The sequence below is a fragment of the Syngnathoides biaculeatus genome, chromosome 4 (genome assembly GCF_019802595.1).
Source record: "Syngnathoides biaculeatus isolate LvHL_M chromosome 4, ASM1980259v1, whole genome shotgun sequence".
In the NCBI taxonomy this organism is placed as follows: domain Eukaryota; kingdom Metazoa; phylum Chordata; class Actinopteri; order Syngnathiformes; family Syngnathidae; genus Syngnathoides; species Syngnathoides biaculeatus.
In genome coordinates this window covers 12,075,160-12,096,966 of record NC_084643.1, presented here as the reverse complement: position 1 = coordinate 12,096,966, position 21,807 = coordinate 12,075,160, and the positions used below count along the sequence as shown (strand labels likewise).

Here is a 21,807-nt window from a genome sequence, read left to right as displayed (position 1 = left end):
CAACATTCTGCGTTGCGTTGAGTAATTACAAACGTTAACAAATGAATCAATCCTGGCGGCACTGCTAACGCGTTGGCCTCACAGTTCTGAGGACCCGGGTTTGATCCCGGCCGCGCCTGTGTGGAATTTGCATGTTCTGGCCGTGCCTGTGTGGGTTTCCTCCCACATCCCTAAAACATGCGACATTAAATTGCCCCCGCCAAGTGTGATTGTGACATTTTGTCTCGTTGTGCCCCGCCCGCCTCCTGCCCGTTGACAGCTGGGATAGGCTCCAGCACTCCCCGCGACCCGCGAAAGAAAATGGGTGGTGGATGGATGGATGAATTAATCCTGGTCTTGGTTTACCCCCCACCCCCCAATCTCCCATCAGTGGGCCTCCTCCGCTTCTCCTCGGGGACGCCCCCAACTGCTTCCGGTCAGGCAAAAACAATCGTCACGGAAGCGTCGCGTGCGAGCTGCCGGACGCCTGGCGGTGGTGACGCGGACGCACGGACCGGACCCAACACAACACAACACAACTGAACCGACCCCGGCCGTTTGCCTTTCTCGGTCGGAAAGAGCCGTTTAAATGACGTCGCCGCTGTGAGCTTTGGCGTTAGCGTTAGCGTTAGCGTTAGCCTGGACAGGCGTCGTCAGCCTCAAGCGACCAAGCGAGGCTAATGCTAGCAGTAAGGTGAGTTTTTGTTGGAATCGCGATTCATGATCGACAACAGAATTTGGTAAAAGTAAAACTACTGATTCAACTCTGTTACTTGAGTCCCAGTAAGGTAGTGCAGACTTTGAATTTACTGGAGTGCATAAGGAAAATGTGAACTCATACATACACTTGTTGACGTTAATCTTGTGTAAATACTGGTTTGAACAATTTAGGACACATTTTCCCCTCTCTTTTAACTTTAGTAGTAACTAGTGTGTTTGACTTTGACGTCTTTGAAAAGTGTTGTTTCCGTTATCTTCTTCTTTTTCCTTCGGCTTGTCCCGTACGGGGTCGCCACAGCATCTTTTTCCCTCTCAGCCTATCTCCCGCATCCTTCTATCTTAACACGTCTTCCCTCACAACATCATCAACCTTTTCTTTGGCCTTCCTCTTTGTCGCTCTTTTGGGTTAGGTTTAGGGTTAGGGTTAGGAGCTCCATCCTCGACGAGGTTTGACTGCTGATGACTAAAGAACGCTATCAACTAGAGACAAACTCTGATCTTTCTTTTGGTGTTTCCGTCGTCGTAGGACACAATATTCTCGAAAATCAGTGAAATTACCTGAAAAACTCATCGGGCATGAAAGGGCTGCCAATAAATGACGTGAGGACAGTATCTATCTACTATCTATCTATCTTTTTTTTTTTTGGGTGGTTTGAGCAGCGGCGAACGTCGACATTAACGACTCGGTGAGGTGAAAGTAATTTTTGTATTTTTTTCGCAGAGGATGACTGATATACGCCAAATGTCCGACAGTCGCGTTGTTTTTTTGACGTGTCACTGCACATGTGCACATAAAGGTGTGTAGATCACGAGAGGCTGGCTGCTTGAAAAGTCGACCTTGGGGCCAAAATGTGCGGGCACCCCTGCCGTAAGGCGACGATGGCCGTGGAAAGTTGTGATTTTCTATTTGTCAACATGCAGTCGGTGGAGCTTTGAGGATGCCTCTCCAGCTCCCCTTGGTGGTGAAGGCGCGGGTGGACCTGCTTTTGGTCTCGCTGGCGCTGCTCGGCTTCTGGTCCAGGATGTGGCGCCTCGCGCATCCCAACGCAGTCGTGTAAGCGCCTCACATTTGGAGCCACGTCCAAAGATTCTTCCGGGTGTGACGGCGAAATGGCGTGCGTGTCTTCACGCAGGTTTGACGAGGTCTACTACGGCCAGTTTGTGTCTCTTTACATGAAGAGGATTTTCTTCATTGATGACAGCGGACCCCCGCTTGGTCACATGATCCTGGCGTTGGGGGGTGGGTTACCGTGACGACCGCACCCCTCATATCTGCGCGTGTCTCACTGTGTGTGTGTGTGTGTGCACTTTGCAGCTTACTTGGGAGGATTTGATGGAAACTTCACATGGAACCGAATAGGAGCAGGTAAGACAACAACACGCTTGCGTGAGTATGTTGCATCCTCCACGGTGTGCCTGTGTGTGTGTGTGTGTGTGTTTTTTGCAACAGAGTACCCGTGCGGCGTGAGCGTGTGGAGTCTGCGCGCCATCCCGGCCGCGTGCGGCGCCTTGTGTGTTCCTCTCGGGTATTGCGTCACTCTGGAGCTGGGTTTCGGTCACGTGACTGCGTTGGGCGCGGCGCTGCTGCTGTTGCTTGGTAACCACGCGTGTCACACGAGCACGCACACGCACGTACTAAATTGCGCTGCCGTTTACAGACAACGCTCTGATCGTCCAATCGCGGCTGATGTTGCTGGAAAGCGTCCTGATTTGCTTCATCCTGTCATCCTTCCTGGCATACCTGCGTTTCCACCGCGCCGCCGGCAGGTGAGCCCGGACTGGTGCCCCCGCTGACCTGCGACCGCGCGGGGGAGGGCGTGTCGTAACCTCTGACCTGTGACCTCGCAGCCGGCCCCTCAGATACGCTTGGCTCCTCCTCTCCGGAACGTCCTGCGCCGCCGCCGTCGGGTCAGCGACACGCGCGCGCACGCACAAACAAGACGAAGACCCGCTCACGGGCAACGTGACCCGTGTGCGTGTATGCAGGGTGAAGTACGTGGGCGTCTTCTCCTACCTGCTGCTGCTGCTGCTGGCGTTTGTGCACTGCTGGAAGTTGATTGGCAACACGCGAGTCAGCGGCGTGAGTGCGCGCACACACTTCATGAAGGACGCAACACGTCTGACCTTTCACCCTGCCTCTGTGTGTGCGTGTTAGGTGCGAGTGTTTGTCGAGTGCGTTAGTCGCGGCGTGTGTCTGCTGGTGCTTCCTGCGCTGCTCTACATCCTTTGCTTCTACGTGCACCTGGCGCTTCTGCACCGCAGCGGACCGCACGACCAGCTGATGAGCCCCGCCTTCCAAGCCAGCCTCGAGGTACACGCAGACCCCCGCACGCGTCTGTCGATGCTGATGTTCACACACACACACACACACACACGTACGCACATACTGCACAGACGCGCGCCCGCCGCTGATTGATGGATGACCCGATTGCGCCGTTTAGGGCGGTCTGTCCCGGATCACGGAAGGCCAACCTCTGGAGGTTGCGTACGGAAGTCAGGTGACTTTACGAAGTTCCACCTCACGAGCGATCCCGTGCTGGCTGCATTCTCACAAAGCCAACTACCCGATCAGGTGCTTGAGGCGGCTCTCGGGGACCCGCGGCGCGTCCGCCGGTCTCTCGCTAATCGCGTGCGCGTGTGTGAGCAGGTACGAGAGCGGCCGCGGCAGCTCTCACCAGCAGCAGGTGACGTGTTACGCCTTCAAGGACGTCAACAACTGGTGGATCGTCAAAAGCGCCGGCAGGTGGGTGAGCCGCGAGCGAGCAGGCGGGCGACGGGCGCTCTCAACGCGGGCGTCTCGTGCGCTTCAGGGCCGACTTGGCGGTGGGCCGTCCTCCTCACGCGGTGCGTCACGGCGACGTGGTCCAGCTGCTCCACGGAATGACGTTGCGATTCCTCAACAGGTGCGACCGGGCGTCGGGGGATGGCTCCTTTCCGACGGTGGGACTCACTCGCTCGCTCGCTTGTTTGTGTGTTTTGTTTTGTTTTGTTTTGTTTTGTTTGGGACGGCAGCCACGATGTTGCGGCGCCCGTGAGCCCCCACGCGCAGGAAGTGTCGGGCTACGTCGATTTCAACGTGTCCATGCCCATGCAGAACCTTTGGAGAGTGGTGGGTCGCCTCGCGGGAAGTTCTCGGAGCAAAATGCTCTTTTCTTGAAATTCTCTTCAATTTGAACGGATTCCCAACCCTTTTTTGCCAAAAGCAGACAGGCGAAGGGATGGATTGCATGCCGGGTGTGGTCTAATTAAATGTCAAAGTGCAAAATGAAGTCACCTATTAGCTGCCGTATTTTGTCAAAGCAACTTTTTTTTTTTTTTACAGTATTTTGGATGTTTCGTTGTTCCTTTTTTTTTTTTTTTTTTTTGCCAATTGGCCTGAAATCAGCTCATTGGAATTTCTCGATCTTATCAAGACCACTAGCGAAGATGTCTGCCTACCTCTTCGACCCCAAGCTAGCGCTATCAACACAACAAATGTGGGTCTTTTACACAGTGGCGGCGACCATTCAGAGGAAAGAGCGCGGGGGCTAAAGTGGATAATAAAAAAGTCGGAGAGGCCTTTTCTGGACGTACGTATGACAAAACCAAGGTTTTATGCTAAATCCATTTTAGAGAGTCGCTCTATCGAGGTGGAGGCAGAAATGAAGATGCTGAGGTTCTCGCTAGGAGTGAGCACGTTGGATAGGATTACAAATGAGATCATTAGAGGGAGGGACGGCCAAAGTTGGATGTTTTGGAGACAAGGTTAGAGAGAGGGGGACCAGACTTGGATGGTTTGGACATGTTCAAAGGCCAGAGAGACTCTGAGGATGGGGCTGCCAGACAAAAGAGCAAAAGAGAAAGGAAGACCAAAGAAAAGGTTGATGGATGTGCTGAGGGAAGACACGAGGACAGTGGACCCAACCAGCGGCGTAAAGCCCCACCCGTGCATTTGAGCCCCTCAGATCATTTGGGGGACACAAACCTCCCCATTGCCATAAACTTCAGTTCAATTTAAATGTACATCACATCAAAGGTAAAAATCCTAAATATATGTTCAAAACAGAAAACAGCTCAAAGGTTACATTCAAAGGATTCCATCAATGCGTGAAAGTTCCAATTCCCTACTTAGACAGTGATTCCTATGCATGCCACCAGAGGCTGCTAGTGTACCACTTGTCGGATGATGATGATGATGATGATGATGATGATTCGGGGTTTCAGGACATCGTGAACCGCGAGGAGGATTCCGAGGTGTGGAAGACGATCGTGTCGGAGGTTCGCTTGGTTCACGTCAACACGTCGGCCGTCCTCAAGGTGGGAAACGGCGAGCCGCCCCGCGTGTGCCGCTTCCTCCGCACGCGGACAAACCTGTCGCTGTGTGTGTGCGTGTTAGCTGAGCGGCTTGTCTCTTCCTGATTGGGCGTCGGGTCAAATGGAGGTGGTGGCCGAGAAGGTGAAAGGTCACGGCGGCGGCGCGACGTGGACGGTGGAGGAGCACCGATACGGAACCAGTACGACCCGCGTCACGCAGTTCATTTGGTGAAGCACACAAAATGAAAACGCAAGTTGAAAAACATTTTCCTGAACAATATTTCAAAGGAAAGGATAACCAACTTCAAGTCAATTTCATTATTGCCAAAATGTTGCCAATGAACTTTTGGGCCTAAATTCAAATGTTCAGCAGCTATTTATTATTGAGCCGGATTTACAACATCACGCCTCGAAAAATGCAAGATCCAATATTAGCAATCTCATCGAGTTACTTCCAACTAGTTTTACTGACAGATTCTCTTCTCCCCCCCCCATTTTCGGGAGAGAATGTCTTTTTTCCAGTATGCACCAAAGAGGCTGGGGAAAAAAAAAATCAAACCCGAACGTAATCTGCAGTCGAGCAAGCTTGTTAGTCAGCGCGCTAACTTGTTGAACAGCTTAAGTCACTAAGTCACATGCAGCTTCTTGTTATTGATATACTAATTGTAAGTTCATACATTTTTAATGGTATTTTGAGTTTTTATTTATGATAGGATCATACAATAAATAAGGTGACTTTTTCGTGATATCAACTTGTAATACACATTGAAGCTTACCTTGTTTATATGAACGTTTTACTTTTTCACGTGGATTGAATTTCTTTGTGCAAATTAAAAGAAAATCACTTTTGAGCGTTTAAAAAAAGATGGCCGCCCAAGAAGCTCGCCCCAGGGTTGAAGTTGGCGAGTTTTATCTTGCTGAAGGCTGCAAACCAGTTGAAATTGAAAGGAGAAGGTCAACTGTGTGCGATGGCACGAAAATGTCTCCCAAGTGGGCTCAATTGTTTCAAAAAGGACGGACTACAGAAGCGAGGTCACCTGAGGCGATCCAGTCAGTCAATGACGCCAGGGTGACGTCGCAAAGACTTTGAGCTTCTCTGCCGGGACAGCACGCCCAGGCAAAATGCTCCACGGTGACAAAGACGCCGAGCGGCAGAAGAAGTTCAAGTCCCGGCGCTGCACCGTTTTTGGGGATACGCGTGGCCCAATCGCCGTGTCGTTCCTCGGGGAAGGGAGCGCGGTCAACAGTGCCGACTGCAAGAAAGACAAAAGAGCAAAGTTAACGCACGGCAGCCCAAAGCGTCCGCGGGCCGGGACCGTGCGGTCAAAAGTGTCGGGAGCGGCTGGTTCAGACGTTGAGGAAATATGGAAGCTCCTGCGCGGATGGGAAAAGTGTGTGGCGGGCGGTGCTCGGAGACAAAGTTGAAAATTGAGAAAAAAAAAAAAAAAACAAAGGAAGCTTAGGAGTCCTAATATTGAAAATTCACCTTATTTATTGAACGACCCTTGTATAATACTTGGCTCCCAAAATACCACAATACCACCTCCGCTCCCCCCCACCCAATTGTCAAACTAATGTCAAAGAACCGAAACTCTAAAAAGTAATTCAAGTGTGAATGTGAAAAATCCCCAAGTATGAGGAGCCTGGTCCGGATTACGTTGTCCGATCCAAACGTGCGCAGGTGAGGAGCAGAAGGAGAGGGAGGCGGAACTGCGGGCCCCCGCACGCGTGGACGTCAGCCGCAAGATTTCCTTCTGGTCCAAGTTTCTGGAGGTTCAGGTGCGTGGACGCCGCCGCCCGTCACGTGGCGGTGGGGTGGTCTGACTTGATGTCGTCGCCAGTGGCGGATGCTGACGGTGAAGCAGGAAGACTCCGAGCACAAATACAGCTCCGCCCCTTTGGAGTGGATCACCATGGAAACCAACATCGCCTACTGGCTCCACCCCTCCACCAACGTGAGACGCGCGCACACACACGCGCACGCACGCGCACGCACGCACGCACTTATCCTGTGTGTGCTCGCGTCAGGCTCAGATCCACCTGATTGGTAACCCGGTATCATGGGGCGTGGCCAACCTCAGCCTGCTGGCCTATCACATCATGGCGGCCATCTACCTGCTGAGGCGGAGACGGGGCATCAAAGACTTGCCTGACGGTACGCACGCACGCACGCACGCACGGGCAAACGAACAACTCGTGCATGTCATCTAAATGTGTATGCGTTTAGTGGCGTGGGAGCGTTTCGTGTCAGTGGGCGTGGTGTGCGCGGGCGGCTGGCTCTTGAACTCGGTCCCGTTCGTGCTGATGGACAAGCGTCTCTTCCTGTACCACTACCTGCCAGCTCTCGTCTTCCTGCACCTGCTGAGCGCCGCCCTGCTGGAACACGTGCACGCGCACGTGCTGAGGTACATTAACGTCAGCGATAACTGATGATATCTTGAGAAAAATTCAATTGCGTCGGCGCGTGTTTGCAGCAAGGACGCGCACCGCCGCGTGCTGCTGGCGTGCGCCTCGGTCACGTGGGTGTGCGTCTTCCTGTCTTATCGCGCCTTCAGCCCTTTGACCTTTGGCAGTCCGGAGTTATCGGCCAATCAGCTGCGAGCGCTCAAGTGGAGGAGCTCTTGGGACATCCTGTACCGCCGCCGCTAGGCTCCTCCCCCTCGGTGACGTCACGTCATGATTTGAAGACTCAATAAACGCTCACAGTCCATTTTGAAAGAATTTTTGGGTTTGTTTTGCGTCTATCCCGGCCCGCTATGGGCACGGTGACCCTCGCGGACCGGAACATTCTCAGCCGCTCACCTTGACACTTGATGTCAGATGTTTTTGGAAAGTGTCCTTTTGAGCGCAGGCTGGCCAAGTTCACACCAGCCTCTTGGCGCGATTGTCAACGCCCGCTTGGCATGGCGTGACCGAGACGTTGCCCCGGGCAGCACTTTTGCGTACCCGCCGGGAACACATTAAAACTAGAGTTGCTTCGCAAAGAAAGCCTCGCGGCCGCCGAGTCGCACGCTGTGCTGACTCCGCCTTCCGACCGGCTGCACCCACCCACCGCCAGCAGCACAATTGAACGCGACCGTCGCGGCTCTCGTCCGACGCCAGAGAAAAATGCTTCTGTCGTCCGGCCGAAGGTCCAATTTTGCAGCCCGCTTCCGGTGGCGCCTCCTCAAACGAGCGCTCCCGCTTTTCTCCGGGCAAGTCGCTGCAAGCGCAACGTTTTGCAACATCAAACCCAAAAAGTTGTTGATCTGGCAGTTATGTCAGCAACGCATCAGACTCCCTTGCGCGCTCTTCATCAGCCACCTTTGGTCAAACTGTAATCTTTGGACACAGCGAGCTGCGTACCCCGAGTTCAGCGCACGGCTTGACCTTTGACCTCTGTCATTTTTCCTTTTCTTGGCCAGACCCGACTGACATTTTTGAGGGCAACTTACTGTAGCTAGCTAGCATCACTTGTTGCCGTTAACGTCTAGTCACGGTCGCACGCGGGAGGAAATGCCAACGTGACGCTTTTCAAAAAGGGTTTACATATTTATTTTACTTTCTGACTTATGATTGTCCTCACGCAGGCCGGATGGGTTCAGCCATCCGGCCGGTTGTGGACCGCGGCCCGCCGCAAACACTGAAATAGTCCTGTTTTTTTTTTTTTTTAAATACATTTCTAATTTTGAGGATTGTAGCCTGCAGCAAAAGACAACATGAACAGAACATTACAAGGTATAATGCAGAAAGTATCCATCCGTCCATTATGCAAGCAGCTCATCCTCACAGGAGTCTATCCCAGATAGCTTCGGACTATGCCCTGATCTTATCGCTTATCGATCCCACACTGCCCGTGTACCACTCCACCATCAGTGACGACGTACAAAGTATTGTGAAACAATAGAATTGACTTTTTATTGTATAATTTAGGCAGGTACTTGTCTTCTGAAAAGTATAACTTTTAAGTAACGGAATTAATAGCGTTTTCTGTCATCTTTCTTTTTGATGTACCAGTATGATTACAGTACTCCCGTTTTGGAAATAAATTCAAGCAGTATCTTGTGATTTCATGTTAACAGGATATTTGGTCAAACGTGATTTATTTATGCCACTTCAACTCCCATATTGTATGCAATACTTCGCCTACTGTACTTACTGTATTCTATTCCATGGCCCTAAGATCCAGTTTCCTGCGATTATACACGTGGCCAGCAGGCGGTTTCGTGTGCAATGAAGGACCCAAAAATGAAAGATTACTCGAACCATTGGCCGAAGGGTTATGATTCCTCATGAAGCTTCATTTCTCCATCACTACTTAAAAGCATTTTACTAAATTAAAGAAGAAGAAAAAATACAATAACACAACAAGTCTGATTCGTTCGCGCGGTTGGAAGGTTAAAAAAAAAAAAAACGCTTCAGTGAACGGCGGCCAGGCCGGACGTGACGAAGGCGGAAGTCACTGGCTTCCTGACTGGAAAAAATACAGATTTTTTTTTTTTGGGTCGTCTTTTGGAGATTGTTACAAACTCTCTCTGAGCAGGCGGCTTGTGACTCTGTGCCGTGCCGCCAGGTTATCGCGTCGTTTGTGGTGTTTTGACTCAAAACAAGCCTAAGGGGCAATATGCTAACGTGCTAAAGCCAACTCGGGTTGATGAACAAACTGGAAAATGACGACAAAGTACGCTTAAAGGTACGTCACGCTGTCCGCAAACTTCCCAAGTGCGCACTAGTTTCTACTTATTCTCATCATCGAGCTGAAAGAAAGATAATGTCGTGGGAAATCAAATGTAGTTTAGGGCGCGCCTCCCCGCCTGATTCGTGCGCGAGTGTTTGTGTTTGTCGCTGTGGCACAGTTTCGCTTGACTCGAATTCAGGTTTCAGCTTCATCGTCTCCGAGTAAGCTGCGCTGTTGGGTGGGGGGCATCGCTAATTAGCTGTCTCTAGCAGCGGTCGTGATGGAGACTTGCTTTCTCAAACACCCTTGACTCGTGACTCGCGCTGCTTTAAGTCAGCCCCGTATTGTCATGCATATCCTTTCCTTCGTACATTTTGTTTACATTTGGAAGCAGACGAAGTCTCCGTGGGCCCCCCGCTACGTGATGAGTTCACATGTTGTTCACACTCACGGCGTCACATGGAAACTAAAATAATTACACCACAGCAAAATTCAGTGCAAAAATGATGCACTATTTTCATCCTCGGTAGTGCCGCAAAGCACGCTGGGAGTGATGCCTTGCCTCACTGCCTCGTGCGCGTCAGCCTGTGCGAGTCGACGGGCGTCCCCTTCCGTGTGCTTGGAGTTTAGTCAAATAGTCGCTCCAAAAACATTTACAGATTCTGAAACTTGGTGCACTCATTCGGCCATTAGAAAATGGAAGACTTTTAAGTGCGCCTCGTGGTCGCCAAAAGAGGGTACACGTCATACATAGACGTTTGAAAAGGTTTTGGGGCAAGCCAGGGACACGAAAACGACCCAATTCAGCATCTAAATCACAATTGGTCAATCATGCCACCCTTCGAAAGGGGGGCACTCTTTGATGCTTCCACCCACCAAGTGGCTGAGAATTAGATTTGAATGACATTGTTAACTCTTACAATGGAAATTATTCTCCGTCCCAAAAAAAAAAAAAAGAAAAGCTTTGGCTCGTTCAGTGCCAACACAGTGTGACCTTTTTGCATAGTTTTGCATGCACTTGCGATGTACACGTAGTTTTTACATAAAATAAAGCAAAAATAACCCTCATGAAATTGCCACGTAAGGAAGGAAAAAAAACAAGACAAAGATTGTGTTGCTCTAGTTGGGCGATATGAAGAGGATAATGCGATATGAAAATGTAAACAACGCCCTGCCCCGCCCCCAAATTTGAAAAGGAAAAATGCAGGGGAAAAAATCCACACACGTGAATGTGAACGGCGAGCATGCAGGGCTCCACTGTGTGTGTTTTGCTTTTCTGTAGCGTGTACGCTACATTTTTTTTGCACCGTTTGCCTCGTCAACGGGTGTCTTGTGTGTGTGTGTGTGTGTGTGTGTGTGTGTGTGTGTGTGTGTGTGCGTGCGCGCGCGCTTAGTGGCCATGTCGTTGTGTGAGCAAAGGGACCGGATCCAGCACCAAGTGGACCTTCTGCAACGACGTTTGTGCGCCAGCAACAGCGAACTGCAGCAACTCAGCAGCGACTCAGGTTGTGTTTGTGCTTCCGTCCGCTTGGTCTTTTTCCGCCGTCCCAAAAGCGAAGAGCGAGCGCGCCCTTGTGACCTTGACGTCTCGTCTCTCCGTTAGATGAGGAGTCCGGCGAGGACACGGACTTGGAGGCGGTGCAGGTAATATTTTTGCCCATTGTTTTCAGGTTGGTTACTCCGTGCCCTAACGTGTCCGCGCTTGCGCAGTCCGTTGCAGGTCTCCTGGCTGAGAGGCAGAAGATCGAGACAGAGATCCAGAACCTGGAGAACATTCTGGGACCGCACAGCCCCGTCAATGTGTCAGGTAGCAGCGTCGCTTTTGCGCTTCTTGTCTTGCAAACGTGCGTTAGCTCACCGTAACCGACTGTGCGTGCTCGCAAGATGACGACGACGGCGACAGCAGCAGCGATGAAAGTGAGGTGGGTGGACCCTCAAATATCGTCGAACGCTGGACTTGTATGTAACGCGCCGACGAGCTGACGCGTGCGCTTTCACGTCAGCTGGGCCTGCCGGCGACAGCGGACTCCTGTCTTCAGATGAATCTGGTGTACCAGCAGATCCTGGAAGAAAAGCTCAAGCAGCTGGAGACTCTTCTGGCTCACAACCAGCGACAGCAGGTAGATGCGGACGCGGACGCTCACACCTTTTGCGCGGCCTTCTCCATCCAAGACCCTGTGTGCGTGTTTGTGCGCGTGTAGAAGGAGGCGCTGTCTCAGCTGTCCGGCCCGATCAGAGAAGCTTCCAAAGAAGAGCCCGCCTCCTCGTGGGCGTACCCCAGGCACGGCGCCTTGTTCCTGGGCCACTTCTTGAAGCCGTACTTCAAGAGCAAAGACACGGGTCTGGTAATAACACTCGTACCTTTGATTGGGAAGCCACTTTTGACCGTAACGATGGAATTATTCAGAGCAAACACATAAAAGAGGGCGCTGAGACGGACCTCGGCCTCAGGCTGTGGACTGGGGCGGGGATGGCTTTGAAGGAGCAGGGTAGGGGGGGCGTCTCCTCGTAATGACGACGCGTGCGCCGGGGTTCCGGAGCGCTCGCACTTGATGGCAAGGAGTTGAAAAAGTCGACATGGCCGCGACGAGTCTGTGGACCAGGACGGAGCGGCCGGTAAGGGGCAGAGTCGTGACGTCCGGACGGAGACTTTTAACCCTCGGGAGCGCTCGAGTGGGTCTGATTGACTTAACTGCGGATATTGTGATTGCGCGCCAGCATGTACGAAAGGAAGGAAGGAAGCGACCCACCTTTTGCCTGTCCACCCATCGCACCGCCGCTCTTGTCTGCCCGCAGGGTCCTCCGGCCAATCAGGATGCGAAGGAGAGGATGATGAAGATGAAGGGTTGCCTGGACAACAGCAAGATGAAAGTTAAACGATGTGCGGATACCGATTGTTTCATCACCGTGACGACCAGCAGAGGGCGCCATTTAACTCCTCTCCGTTGCGTGTGCGCCCTCAGGGGAGAGCTGGCAGAAGACTTTGTTGATCGACTCGGTCTCCAAAGACGGTCTGAGGAGGCTTCTACAACCCAAGCTGTCCAGGTTGGAGTCGTTTGTCCTTCTTTTCCTTTCTTCATCATCACCATTATCATCATCTTCAGGTTGGACTATCTGACTCAGAAGCTGTCTTCGTCGGACAAGTCCAAAGACGAGCAGCGGCAGCGGCAGCTCAGAGCGCAAATTGAAGTTCTGGAGAAAGACATCGAATCCATCAAGTATGACGTCACGCTTGTTTGCAGACGAAGCCTCGGTTGTCGTCATGAATCCGTTGCGTAAAGTTCGACTCAACCCGGATCGTAAAGAAACCAAAGCAATACATCTAATTAATCCCTTCCAGACACCCAAAAATATGAAAGGAAAAAAAAAAAAAACAGATTTCATAGTGAACGACAGTAGCTTTACGGTGTAAAATACAAACTATATCCATTTTTTTTTCATGAAGGGGGGCCCCCACAGTTGGAAAGTGCGAGCTCTTGTTTACAAGTCAAGGTAACGACAACTCTCTTGGTCTGCTCAGCGACGTTGGCGCGACACATCCTGTCAAAAGTCAGACCTTCAAAATAAAAGCATTGTGGAATACACCTTTTTCCCGAAAACAAAGTCAGATTGTGGTCACGAGGCCATGTGACGGAGAAGCGATGCCATGAAAGCAAGAAGCCGGGACAATTTTGGGGTGGAAAAAATTAATTGGAAGGCAAATCCAAATCTAGCCAAGTCTTATGGAAACGGAGGTTCTTCTGTATCTGTTCATATTTTGCTCGTTAGCCTCTTGTCTGTACGTGCCTGGGGGGGGGGGTGCTAGCTGCTGACACTGGTGCATTGTGATTGGCCAGATTGAAGAAGCAGGAGGAGCTTGTCGGGGATCAGAACGAGGACCACGACTGGCACAGGATCGCCAACATTGACGTACGTGAACTCATCTCAAAGATTGCTTACGAGGGTCGGGATCGGATCGCCTTCTGGGCTTAGTGGCGTTTGGCTAACACCGTCTGTGTCAGTTTGAAGGTTTGCGTCAGGCGGACGACCTTCGCCTCTTCTGGCAGAACTTCCTGCATCCCGCCATCAACAAGAACCGCTGGAGCGCCGAAGAGGTTCAGAAGCTTAAGGAGGTCAGCGCCAGAAACCAGGAGACCGACTGGGACCGCATCGCGCAGGAGTTAGGGGTGAGCGGGGTGGATCGTGGCGGCGGGACAACGGTGAGCTGAGCTTGTGCGCCGACGCGCTTCCTTTGTTCCATCAGACGGGCCGGACCGCCTTCATGTGCCTGCAGACGTTCCAGAGGTTCATCTCGTCCTCTCTCAAACGTGGGGTCTGGACCCCCGCCGAGGACCAAAAGCTCACAGAGATGGTTGACAAGATGCGGATCGGGAACTTCATACCGTACACGCAGAGTGAGAACAGCGGCGGCGTCACACGACGCGGACGCGGACCCTGACCGCGACTCTTCCTCTTCCTCAGTCAGCTACTTCATGGAGGGTCGAGACACGCCACAGCTCATCTACAGATGGGGTTCAGTTCTAGACCCGCGGCTCAAGAAAGGAACCTGGTCCGCGGAGGAGGACCAGGTCTGTTGAAATGGGACCTCATCGGGGTCTGAAGTCCGTCTCGAGTCTACCGCTCTAAATCTGGCGTCTTCTCGCTTCACAGCTGCTGTTGAGAGCCGTCGCGCGCCACGGGGAGAAGAGGTGGTGGAAGATCCGCTCGGAGGTCCCCGGACGCACCGACGGGGCCTGCAGGGACAGGTTAGGACAACCGGGTCGGGATAAACGAGACTGACCTGACTGAGCTGGCGTTTGTCGTCGGTCCCGCAGATACTTGGACTGCCTGAAGGAAGGAACCAAGAAAGGAGCCTTTGACTTGGACGAGCAGCAACTCCTCCTCCAGCTGCTGGACAAACACGGCGCCGGTCCGTCTCCGTCGTTCTCACCTTGATCAGCGAGTTCGCCGGTGCCGCTCGCTTTTCTCCGTGAGCAAGTTAGCCACTCACGCTTTGTCGGCAAAGGATTTGCTGCTGCTAACAACAGAGTTAGTTAGAGGTCGTGCCCGACGTGTTATTAGCACGCTATCCACCAAAATCATCGTTCAGGAGAGATGTGTTACGCGTGTGGTGTATCGAGGACTGACGATAAAATGTTACCATACCGTGTTAGCCGGCGAAGCTAACATGTCATATTGATAAGAAGCCATGTAGTTGACATCTTGTGCCTTTGTCACGTGGTCGCTTGGCAGGTCGCTGGGCAAAGATCGCGGCGGAAATTCCACACCGCAACGATGCTCAATGTCTCAGAGAGTGGAAAAAAATGATGAGACGCGCAAAAGGGCCTTGCGAGGTACACAACGGGGATTCGGCCATCCGGTATTAGCACAAGGCAATGGTCGTTCATCGGCATTTGTGCGTCCGTGTGTGTCTTTTCTCTAACAGCGAAAAAGACAAATGCCAAAGACCCCGCAGGAGGCCCAGACTACGAAAAATGCGAAAACCAAGTTGAGGGTTCGGATCAAGAGGCGTCTGCAGAGAATCAAAGAAGAGGAAGAGGAGGAGGACAGCAGCCAGGAAGACGACGACGAGGTCAAGTACATGGACACTGAGGACGAGGACGAAGACGAGGAAAAGGAAGAGAGTTCACAGGTCAACAAGTCTGAGGAGGAAGATGAGGAGCAGCAGGTAGAAGAGGACAAAGAGTTCTACCTGGTCCCACCCGTGGACGAGTGGATTCCGCAGGAGGAAAGTGTCCACCGGGCCCAGCTGGTGTCGCTGCACCCGGCGCCGGGCACCCCCGCGCCCGGACCGACGGTCCGCTCCACGGTGGCGGCCGACTTCGGCCGCCTGGCGGTGACGGGCCCGCCGCCCCGGCGGCTGAGGTGGGAGGAGCGCCACGCGGGCGGCGCCATGCTGATGATGTCCCAGGAACAGCTGCGCTCGCACCTGCGTCACCAGGCCAACAAGTGCAATAAGTTGCGCCCCCGCCGCCGCGTGACAGACACGGAGATGGACTACCTCCTGCAGATGGCCGTCTTACCGTGGGTGGGGAACGTGCTGTTGCCCAGCCCGGCCACGCCCACGCTGGGCGACGCCCTCGGGGAAAAGACCGCGCTGAGCTCCACCGCCGTCTTCAGGCTCCTCCTCCGCGCCATGACGATGGATGTCTTGGGGTGTAAGGAGGTCATCGTCAGGCGGGGCTGCAACAAGGTGACCCCGCCCCCGCAGCCGCCGCTCCCCAAAACAGACTGGACGCACGGCGCGGCGCCCCCGTGCTTCAAGAACCCCAAGTCGGTGGCGGCCATGTTGTACACCGCCCGGGCCCGCCCCGCCGACGCGTGGCCGCCGGCAGTGGCGAGGCGGCCAGCTCCGCCCGCCCCTCCTCTCGTCTGTCTTGTAGCCGCACCCCTTTTCTTGCCCAAGGCAACGCTAGCTCCGCCTCCTCTTCAAGTCCAATCACAGGTCAGCTTTTTCTCTCTCTCCCGTCTTGATTGGTTGACCTCGTTCGACGTCCGTGGTGATTGACTCGCTTCCGTCCCCGCAGAGCTGTTGCCGCCTCCCGTTGGTACCCCCCCGCGCCGCCCCCGCGTCGCCCCCTCCGCCCGTGGTGTGTCTGCGACCCGCACGCCCGGTGGCCCCGGCCCTCCTCGTGTGCCCACCCTTGAGCGCGAGCTCTCTAGCGCCACCTCCTCTTGACCCGGCGGCCCCGTCCGGCTCGGTCGCTCTTGACCACGACTACGGCAGCCCCGCCCCCAAAGCGTGGCCCACGGGCAGGAAGCGGGGGTGCCGGGAAGATTCTGGGGACGGAAGTCACACCAATGTGGGCAAGCGAATCAGGAAGTTGAGTCAGAAGGCTCAGGTAACTTTTTTTTTTTTTTTTTTTTCCCCATATGGCCTGCCCACTTTCTCACGCACGCATTCACGCATACACATTCCCAAACATGGTCACACCACACATGCGCATCATCCTCGGCACCTGCTAAGGGGTGGGCCAGAACCTGATGCGGCACGGCTGGGGTTGGAATCTCCTGCCCGATGACAGCTGGGATTGGCTGCGGCGACCCTCGTGAGGAGAAGCGGCTCAGAAAATGGATGGATGGAACATAGTTGTCTTAATACTCAGATTTTATATTTAATGGGCAGTCCTGTTTTTTTTTTGGTCACCCCTTTTTTTGCCAGTCCATCAAAGTCTGAACCCTGAAGACGTTTGACCGGCCTGGAAGTTAGCTTGAGCACCTTCCTGCAACTCCTCCGGCATCCGCTCGGCGCTGGTTTGGTCGTCACGTCTGTCCGTGTCTCCTGAAGGTCCGCGACGTCAATGTTGAGTCTTTCCGGCTCGCCGTTTCACCGCGGTGCCCAGGACTGCTTTGGGTTTCCGACCCAAACGGCTTTGTCCCCTGTTATCGACGCCTTTGAAAGGAGCGCACAAGCCATTTTGGGGAATGCCCGATGGTGACGGGCCAGACGCCCGCGGCCTCGCGGGCTCCGGATTTGAGCGCCTCGCGGTCCAACCCAGAGGGGGCTCGCCGACGGCCAGGCTTCATACCTTACACACGAGGAGAAGCTTACGCGGCGGGTCGGCCCTCGCGCTGCGCTGCGATACCAGCTGCGGCGGTAGTACGACGCTGCCGCAGCAAAGGCATCACAACAACCTCGACGCACGCTTGCTACCGTCCACAGTAACGCACGCACGAACACAGGCTGCACCAAAGAAATGCGCACTTTCGTTCCAGGCTTTGATGCACGAGAGGAGGCGACGAGGTTGTCGTAAATCCAAGCCCGGGAAAGGCGGCGCCGTCCAAGTGACTTCCCCCCACCCTTCGTCGGCTCCTTCCGGCGGGCGCGGTCGACCGCCGCGGGCTCTGCTCGGGCCCCTCCTCCCCGCCGGCGGCTCCTCGCCTGAGGTGGGCCTGAACATCGACCCCTCCCTGGTGTTCTCGGGGTCGCCCGCGGTCGTCGTCGATTGGCTGGGCGGCCGGGGAGGCGTGGCCGTGCCGGAATCGGGCGTGTCCCTGCCGTACCTGCCGCCGTGCGGCAGCAGCCTGAACGCGCTCGCCGCCGTCCTCGCCGACAAAACGAAGAACGCCCGCGCCGCCGAGCGTCTCGTCCGGCGGTCCGACTGCGCCGCGCAGGCCACGCCCGAAGCCACCGCTGACGAAACAGGTAAACGCGCACTTTGAGTCAATTGTCTTGTACGCGTGTCGACGACGTCCGTGTGGTCGTAGTGTGTTTGTTGCGCGCTTTGGTGAGGGAGCGTTTGGGGTCCAATCCGGCGTTCCGGCTGCTGAAGGCTCGCTTCCTGTCCGTCTTCGCCCTCCCCGCCCTCCTCGCCACCCTGCGGCCCGTCACCGCCGCGACGTCTTGGCGCGCACCGGAAGCCCCGAAGAAAAAAGTGAAGGACGCCAAACAAAAGGCGCAAAAGCACGACGGTCGGGTGAGTGAGCGCACGCGTGTGCTTCCAGCGCGTGTGCGTGTACGACGTACGATGTATGATTTTCGGCTGCGTTTGCGTTTGCGTCACACACACAGAGAGAGTTTTGGTGCGATGGCTCAGGAGCTCCAGCCAATCACTTCTCGGGAATCGGCGCGGGCCCTGACCAACCCCGCCCCACGGAGACTGTCAGTAACCCTTGACAAGTTTAGTTTATTTTTGTTTTTGATTGTCTGTGCGTTCCTTGTTCGTGCGATATACCTGAACGCATCAGTTGAACGCTGAGTTCAGGAACGTTGGTCTGAGATGTTTTTCAATAAAGTTTTGTTTTTAAAATAAACGTCATCAGTTGAAAGGTTTTGTTTTTGTTTTTGTTTTTTTTAGTTTGTCGTGTAATGTGTGGGCGGAGTTTGGTAGGCGACGGCGGTGTACCGCAAACACCCCAACCTACCATTTGCGCTATTTGCGGACACCGCAGGAGTCCCAAAGAGGTTTTCACCAGCAACCCGCACTGTCACACTTTGGAAAGTTTGAAGAAAGATGAAGAAGGAAGGAAGCATTAGTTCCGGAATCCCGGAATGGTCCTGCTTTGCTTCAGACTTCCCCTCCAGGTGGTATCCAGACCTTCACAGAGAAGCAGCCGTGGTGTGTGCAGCCAGCACGTGAGCCGGAGTCGCCCAGAACACAAAGTCCACGAGGGTCTTCGCAGCTTCGGATTGTTCATCCTGCTTTCTTTTTGAAAAGACGAGAAATGAGAGCCAAAGTTAACTTCCGGTCAGACTTTTACTCTGGAGGAACAAAGCGGAAGTGCTCGTGTTATTGCCGTTCCGAAGCAGCACGAGCGTTCGGAAAAGCGATTTCTTTATTTCTGTTGTCGTAGAGGGCCACTTTACGCCTGACGGGCAGTCATGCCTCTAACAGTTCTGCTCGCGCTTCTGGTTTTGCTTCCCAACCCGCGACCGTGCCGGCCTCTCGACGACCGGGCGGCGGACTGCGGACCGTGCCAAATGGGCTTGTGTCCGGCGCCGCTCGGCTGCCGGGCCGGGGCGGTCCCGGACCGCTGCGGCTGCTGCTCGGAGTGCGCCAACCTGGAGGGGCAAGCGTGCGACCCGGGAGGCGATAACGTCCTCTTTGGACTCTGCGGAGACGGCCTGCGGTGTCAGGCGGACCCGCGCTCCGTCGGACGAGGTGTGGAGAATCGAGACCGGGAAGATGAGGAGGAGGAGGAAGGAGAAGAGCAAGTGTGCGTTTGCGAGGAGCGCGAGGCGCTTTGCGGAAGTGACGGGGTGACCTATGCAAACGTGTGCCACTTCAAAGAGGCCGCCTTCTCGGACCCCACGCTGCGCGCCAGGGGGCGGGGACCCTGCAGGACTGGTACGGGCCCGCCCACGCGTGGCACACACCTTTCACTACAACACAATATTTCATTTAGAAAACGATTCGAGGGGCTTGGAACGAATTAGGCCATTTCCATGTAAAATGCGCTTCTATTTGTGAAAAATTCACGTGACAAAAGGACTAACCCTAAGGTTGCGAGGAGGAGGTCGAGCCGGATTGTAAATTTGCCTTTGAGGCAGTCAAGTTGCTGGAGGACGGCGGTGGGGGGGGCGGGGGGGTCGCAGCGGAGTTCTGGATCAGTCGTAGCTTTTGGATGGAGGCTGTCTGGGGCTCAGTTGATGTTGTGGAGGTGGAAGTGGAAGTAAGCTTCCCAGGTTACGTTACTCATATGCAAATGGAAACAAAAAAACTGTGTGCTGTCGACGATGCCACCAAGACTCTTAACCTCGTGGGCGGGTAGTAAAGTAAAGAAGCCGTCAACGGAGGTGGAGAAACCGTCAAGTTTTGAAAACTTACCTTTACCGGCCACAAACGCAACTTGCGGTTTTGTCATTCTTTTTAAGTTGGACACGAACCAGGTGTTCATTTCTGATCAACGGAAAGTGGGGGAGGAGCGCAAGCGGGAAATGTTGGCTTTGCAGGAGAGGCAGCGCCGGGTGTCATCCGCAAACCTATGAATGAGGACCTTGAGTGTCTGGAAAATGGTGCTGAGGGCGATGACGAAAAACAGGGCCCTCAGGACGGAGCCCAGGGGCACACCTGAACTGAAAAGGATTTCAGCTAGTGCAGTCCTTGACGTATGGATGGAACCAGTCTAGGGCGGTGTGGGCGATGCCAGTGGAGGAGAGTCTCTTTTAGAAGAGGTTGGGGAGCCAGATGGCGTCAAAGCCACACCCAGGTCAGGGAAGATGACAATGAAAAGTCCACCCAAGTCACCTGCAATGAGGACTTTTTCAGCAGAGCTGGTCCAGGACTGCGGAGCGGCCGAAAAACACTCGTAGGAAGTGGATTTGAAGGACCACTTTGGAAACGGAGGTTCAATTGGAGGCGTGGCCCAGGTTCATTTCGTTTTCATTTCTGATACTAATTTTTCGACACTTGAGGTCGCAGTTGCAGTTTCAAGCAACAGTCGTGAAGAGCGGACGATGGGACAGACGAGCCGATTGGTGGGAGGCCTCTGATTTATGGCGAAGATTCAAAAAGGAGAGAGCGAGTACATGTGTTTGGAACAGTTTCCGTGAAATGAATTGCAGCTCCGCCCCTGCCCAAAGTTAGCTCGGATAGGCGACCCACGTGAGGATAAGCGGCCGGATGAGTTGCGGGTGTCCAGTGAGTACACGCCAGGCGGCAGAGAGTCAGCCGGCCGGAAAAAAATCTTCCTTCTTACGCCGACGGGGTCTTTGTCACGGGAGGGGCGAGATGGTCCAGTCGTCCGTCCACCTTTTCTGATTTCATGTCAACAGTTCCGGTGATCAAAGTGGGCCCGAAAAGCCAAGTGAACGCCAGCGGCAGCCATCTCGTCTTCCTGTGCGAGGTGTTCGCCTTCCCGATGGCGGTGGTGGAATGGCGCAAGGGCGACGGCGACGGCGGCGGCGATGGCGGTGGCGGCGGCGGCGACGACGACGACGACAACCTCGTCCTGCCTGGAGACGACCCCCACATCTCCGTGCAGGTGACGCCCGCCGACGCACGCGCGATCCGCTCGACGCGCTAGAAACTTTTGGCTCCCCTTCAGAGTCGCGGCGGACCTCTGCGCTTTGAGCTCTCCAGTTGGCTGCAGATCGAAGGGGCGGAGCCCGGAGACTCGGGCACCTATCGCTGCGTGGCCCGCAACAGCTTAGGCTCCACCTCCGCCGCGGCAGCGTTGGGCGTCCTGCGTGCGGGTGAGCGGCCGCTCGCGGGCCTTTACGACCTCATCTTATTGGTCGCTCTCACTTCGGACCGGTCGTTTAATCAAATCCGACCGGTCGCGTTCTGAAGCGCTTTCTTCTGATCGGTCACCCAACGGCGTCTTTTCCTGCGATTGTCTTTTTCATTTGTCGCACGTTCACCCTCGATCGGTCGTGTCTTTCTCGCTCAGAGGAGCTGTCGTCCTACTTGGCCAATCGCGCGAGCGACGCCCGCCGCCGCCGCCGCCTCCGCTGATGACGACGGCGGCGTAACTTCCTGTGTGCCGCCGCCATTTTGTGGTTGACGATGGCTTTTTGTATTGAGCGCCGTTTTCCTCGAGCTGCGAATGTTTCCGTCAGTCTTAATGTTGAGGAACGCGATCGGTCGTCTTCTGCGTCCGATGGCGGCGACTCGAAATCAAATAAAGCGGTCCCGTCAAACAAAGTGCGTTCTTGTCATTGTTGTGTGTGACCTCAATGGTGTTTTCGACGCGCGTGGTGCTGTCGCGTCTCCGGT

General features: G+C 54.3%; 3 protein-coding genes across 5 annotated transcripts; all 3 read left to right on the top strand.

The window, feature by feature from the left end:
* The first annotated feature begins 309 nt into the window (after positions 1 to 309).
* On the top strand, positions 310 to 7,713 carry pomt1 (protein-O-mannosyltransferase 1). 2 transcript variants are annotated; one of them, XM_061816700.1, is made up of 22 exons: positions 318 to 673; positions 1,226 to 1,299; positions 1,421 to 1,496; positions 1,621 to 1,753; positions 1,833 to 1,939; positions 2,015 to 2,065; positions 2,150 to 2,296; positions 2,358 to 2,466; positions 2,548 to 2,607; positions 2,686 to 2,779; positions 2,855 to 3,010; positions 3,141 to 3,271; positions 3,347 to 3,442; positions 3,510 to 3,602; positions 3,712 to 3,808; positions 4,903 to 4,995; positions 5,075 to 5,192; positions 6,674 to 6,771; positions 6,834 to 6,947; positions 7,021 to 7,147; positions 7,220 to 7,397; positions 7,467 to 7,713. In XM_061816700.1, the coding sequence occupies exons 2-22, from the start codon at positions 1,276 to 1,278 to the stop codon at positions 7,639 to 7,641; spliced, it is 2,277 nt and encodes a 758-aa protein (XP_061672684.1). In that variant the 5' UTR covers positions 318 to 673; positions 1,226 to 1,275; the 3' UTR covers positions 7,642 to 7,713. The 2 variants fall into 2 exon arrangements, with proteins under 2 accessions (XP_061672685.1, XP_061672684.1); XM_061816701.1 differs by lacking the exon at positions 3,712 to 3,808 and having other exon boundaries at positions 310 to 673; positions 3,510 to 3,639.
* Positions 7,714 to 9,393: 1,680 nt separating this feature from the next.
* snapc4 (small nuclear RNA activating complex, polypeptide 4) lies at positions 9,394 to 18,412 on the top strand. Its single transcript, XM_061816699.1, has 22 exons — positions 9,394 to 9,664; positions 11,044 to 11,154; positions 11,253 to 11,293; positions 11,360 to 11,456; positions 11,534 to 11,571; positions 11,653 to 11,769; positions 11,851 to 11,994; positions 12,446 to 12,530; positions 12,613 to 12,694; positions 12,754 to 12,867; positions 13,486 to 13,558; positions 13,651 to 13,815; positions 13,893 to 14,043; positions 14,111 to 14,217; positions 14,300 to 14,394; positions 14,464 to 14,558; positions 14,882 to 14,982; positions 15,075 to 16,094; positions 16,177 to 16,491; positions 17,366 to 17,795; positions 17,858 to 18,066; positions 18,162 to 18,412. The coding sequence occupies exons 2-22, from the start codon at positions 11,049 to 11,051 to the stop codon at positions 18,264 to 18,266; spliced, it is 3,690 nt and encodes a 1,229-aa protein (XP_061672683.1). The 5' UTR covers positions 9,394 to 9,664; positions 11,044 to 11,048; the 3' UTR covers positions 18,267 to 18,412.
* Positions 18,413 to 18,502: 90 nt separating this feature from the next.
* On the top strand, positions 18,503 to 21,733 carry LOC133499121 (kazal-type serine protease inhibitor domain-containing protein 1-like). 2 transcript variants are annotated; one of them, XM_061816703.1, is made up of 4 exons: positions 18,507 to 19,437; positions 20,865 to 21,073; positions 21,137 to 21,284; positions 21,482 to 21,733. In XM_061816703.1, the coding sequence occupies exons 1-4, from the start codon at positions 18,972 to 18,974 to the stop codon at positions 21,544 to 21,546; spliced, it is 888 nt and encodes a 295-aa protein (XP_061672687.1). In that variant the 5' UTR covers positions 18,507 to 18,971; the 3' UTR covers positions 21,547 to 21,733. The 2 variants fall into 2 exon arrangements, with proteins under 2 accessions (XP_061672686.1, XP_061672687.1); XM_061816702.1 differs by lacking the exon at positions 21,482 to 21,733 and having other exon boundaries at positions 18,503 to 19,437; positions 21,137 to 21,466.
* The last annotated feature ends 74 nt before the right edge of the window (positions 21,734 to 21,807 follow it).

What these genes read in the sequence shown, in the direction of transcription:
- pomt1 (XM_061816700.1), top strand. Translation starts at nt 1,276, where the DNA reads ATGAAAGGGCTGCCAATAAATGAC. An exon ending in TTCCACCGCGCCGCCGGCAG is followed by an intron (nt 2,467 to 2,547) that starts GTGAGCCCGGAC and finishes GTGACCTCGCAG; the next exon opens with CCGGCCCCTCAGATACGCTT. An exon ending in ATCGTCAAAAGCGCCGGCAG is followed by an intron (nt 3,443 to 3,509) that starts GTGGGTGAGCCG and finishes CGTGCGCTTCAG; the next exon opens with GGCCGACTTGGCGGTGGGCC.
- snapc4 (XM_061816699.1), top strand. Translation starts at nt 11,049, where the DNA reads ATGTCGTTGTGTGAGCAAAGGGACCGGATCCAGCACCAAGTGGACCTT. An exon ending in CAGCCCCGTCAATGTGTCAG is followed by an intron (nt 11,457 to 11,533) that starts GTAGCAGCGTCG and finishes CGTGCTCGCAAG; the next exon opens with ATGACGACGACGGCGACAGC. An exon ending in AGTTGAGTCAGAAGGCTCAG is followed by an intron (nt 16,492 to 17,365) that starts GTAACTTTTTTT and finishes CTTTCGTTCCAG; the next exon opens with GCTTTGATGCACGAGAGGAG.
- LOC133499121 (XM_061816702.1), top strand. Translation starts at nt 18,972, where the DNA reads ATGCCTCTAACAGTTCTGCTCGCGCTTCTGGTTTTGCTTCCCAACCCG. An exon ending in GCGGGGACCCTGCAGGACTG is followed by an intron (nt 19,438 to 20,864) that starts GTACGGGCCCGC and finishes TCATGTCAACAG; the next exon opens with TTCCGGTGATCAAAGTGGGC. An exon ending in ACCCCCACATCTCCGTGCAG is followed by an intron (nt 21,074 to 21,136) that starts GTGACGCCCGCC and finishes GCTCCCCTTCAG; the next exon opens with AGTCGCGGCGGACCTCTGCG.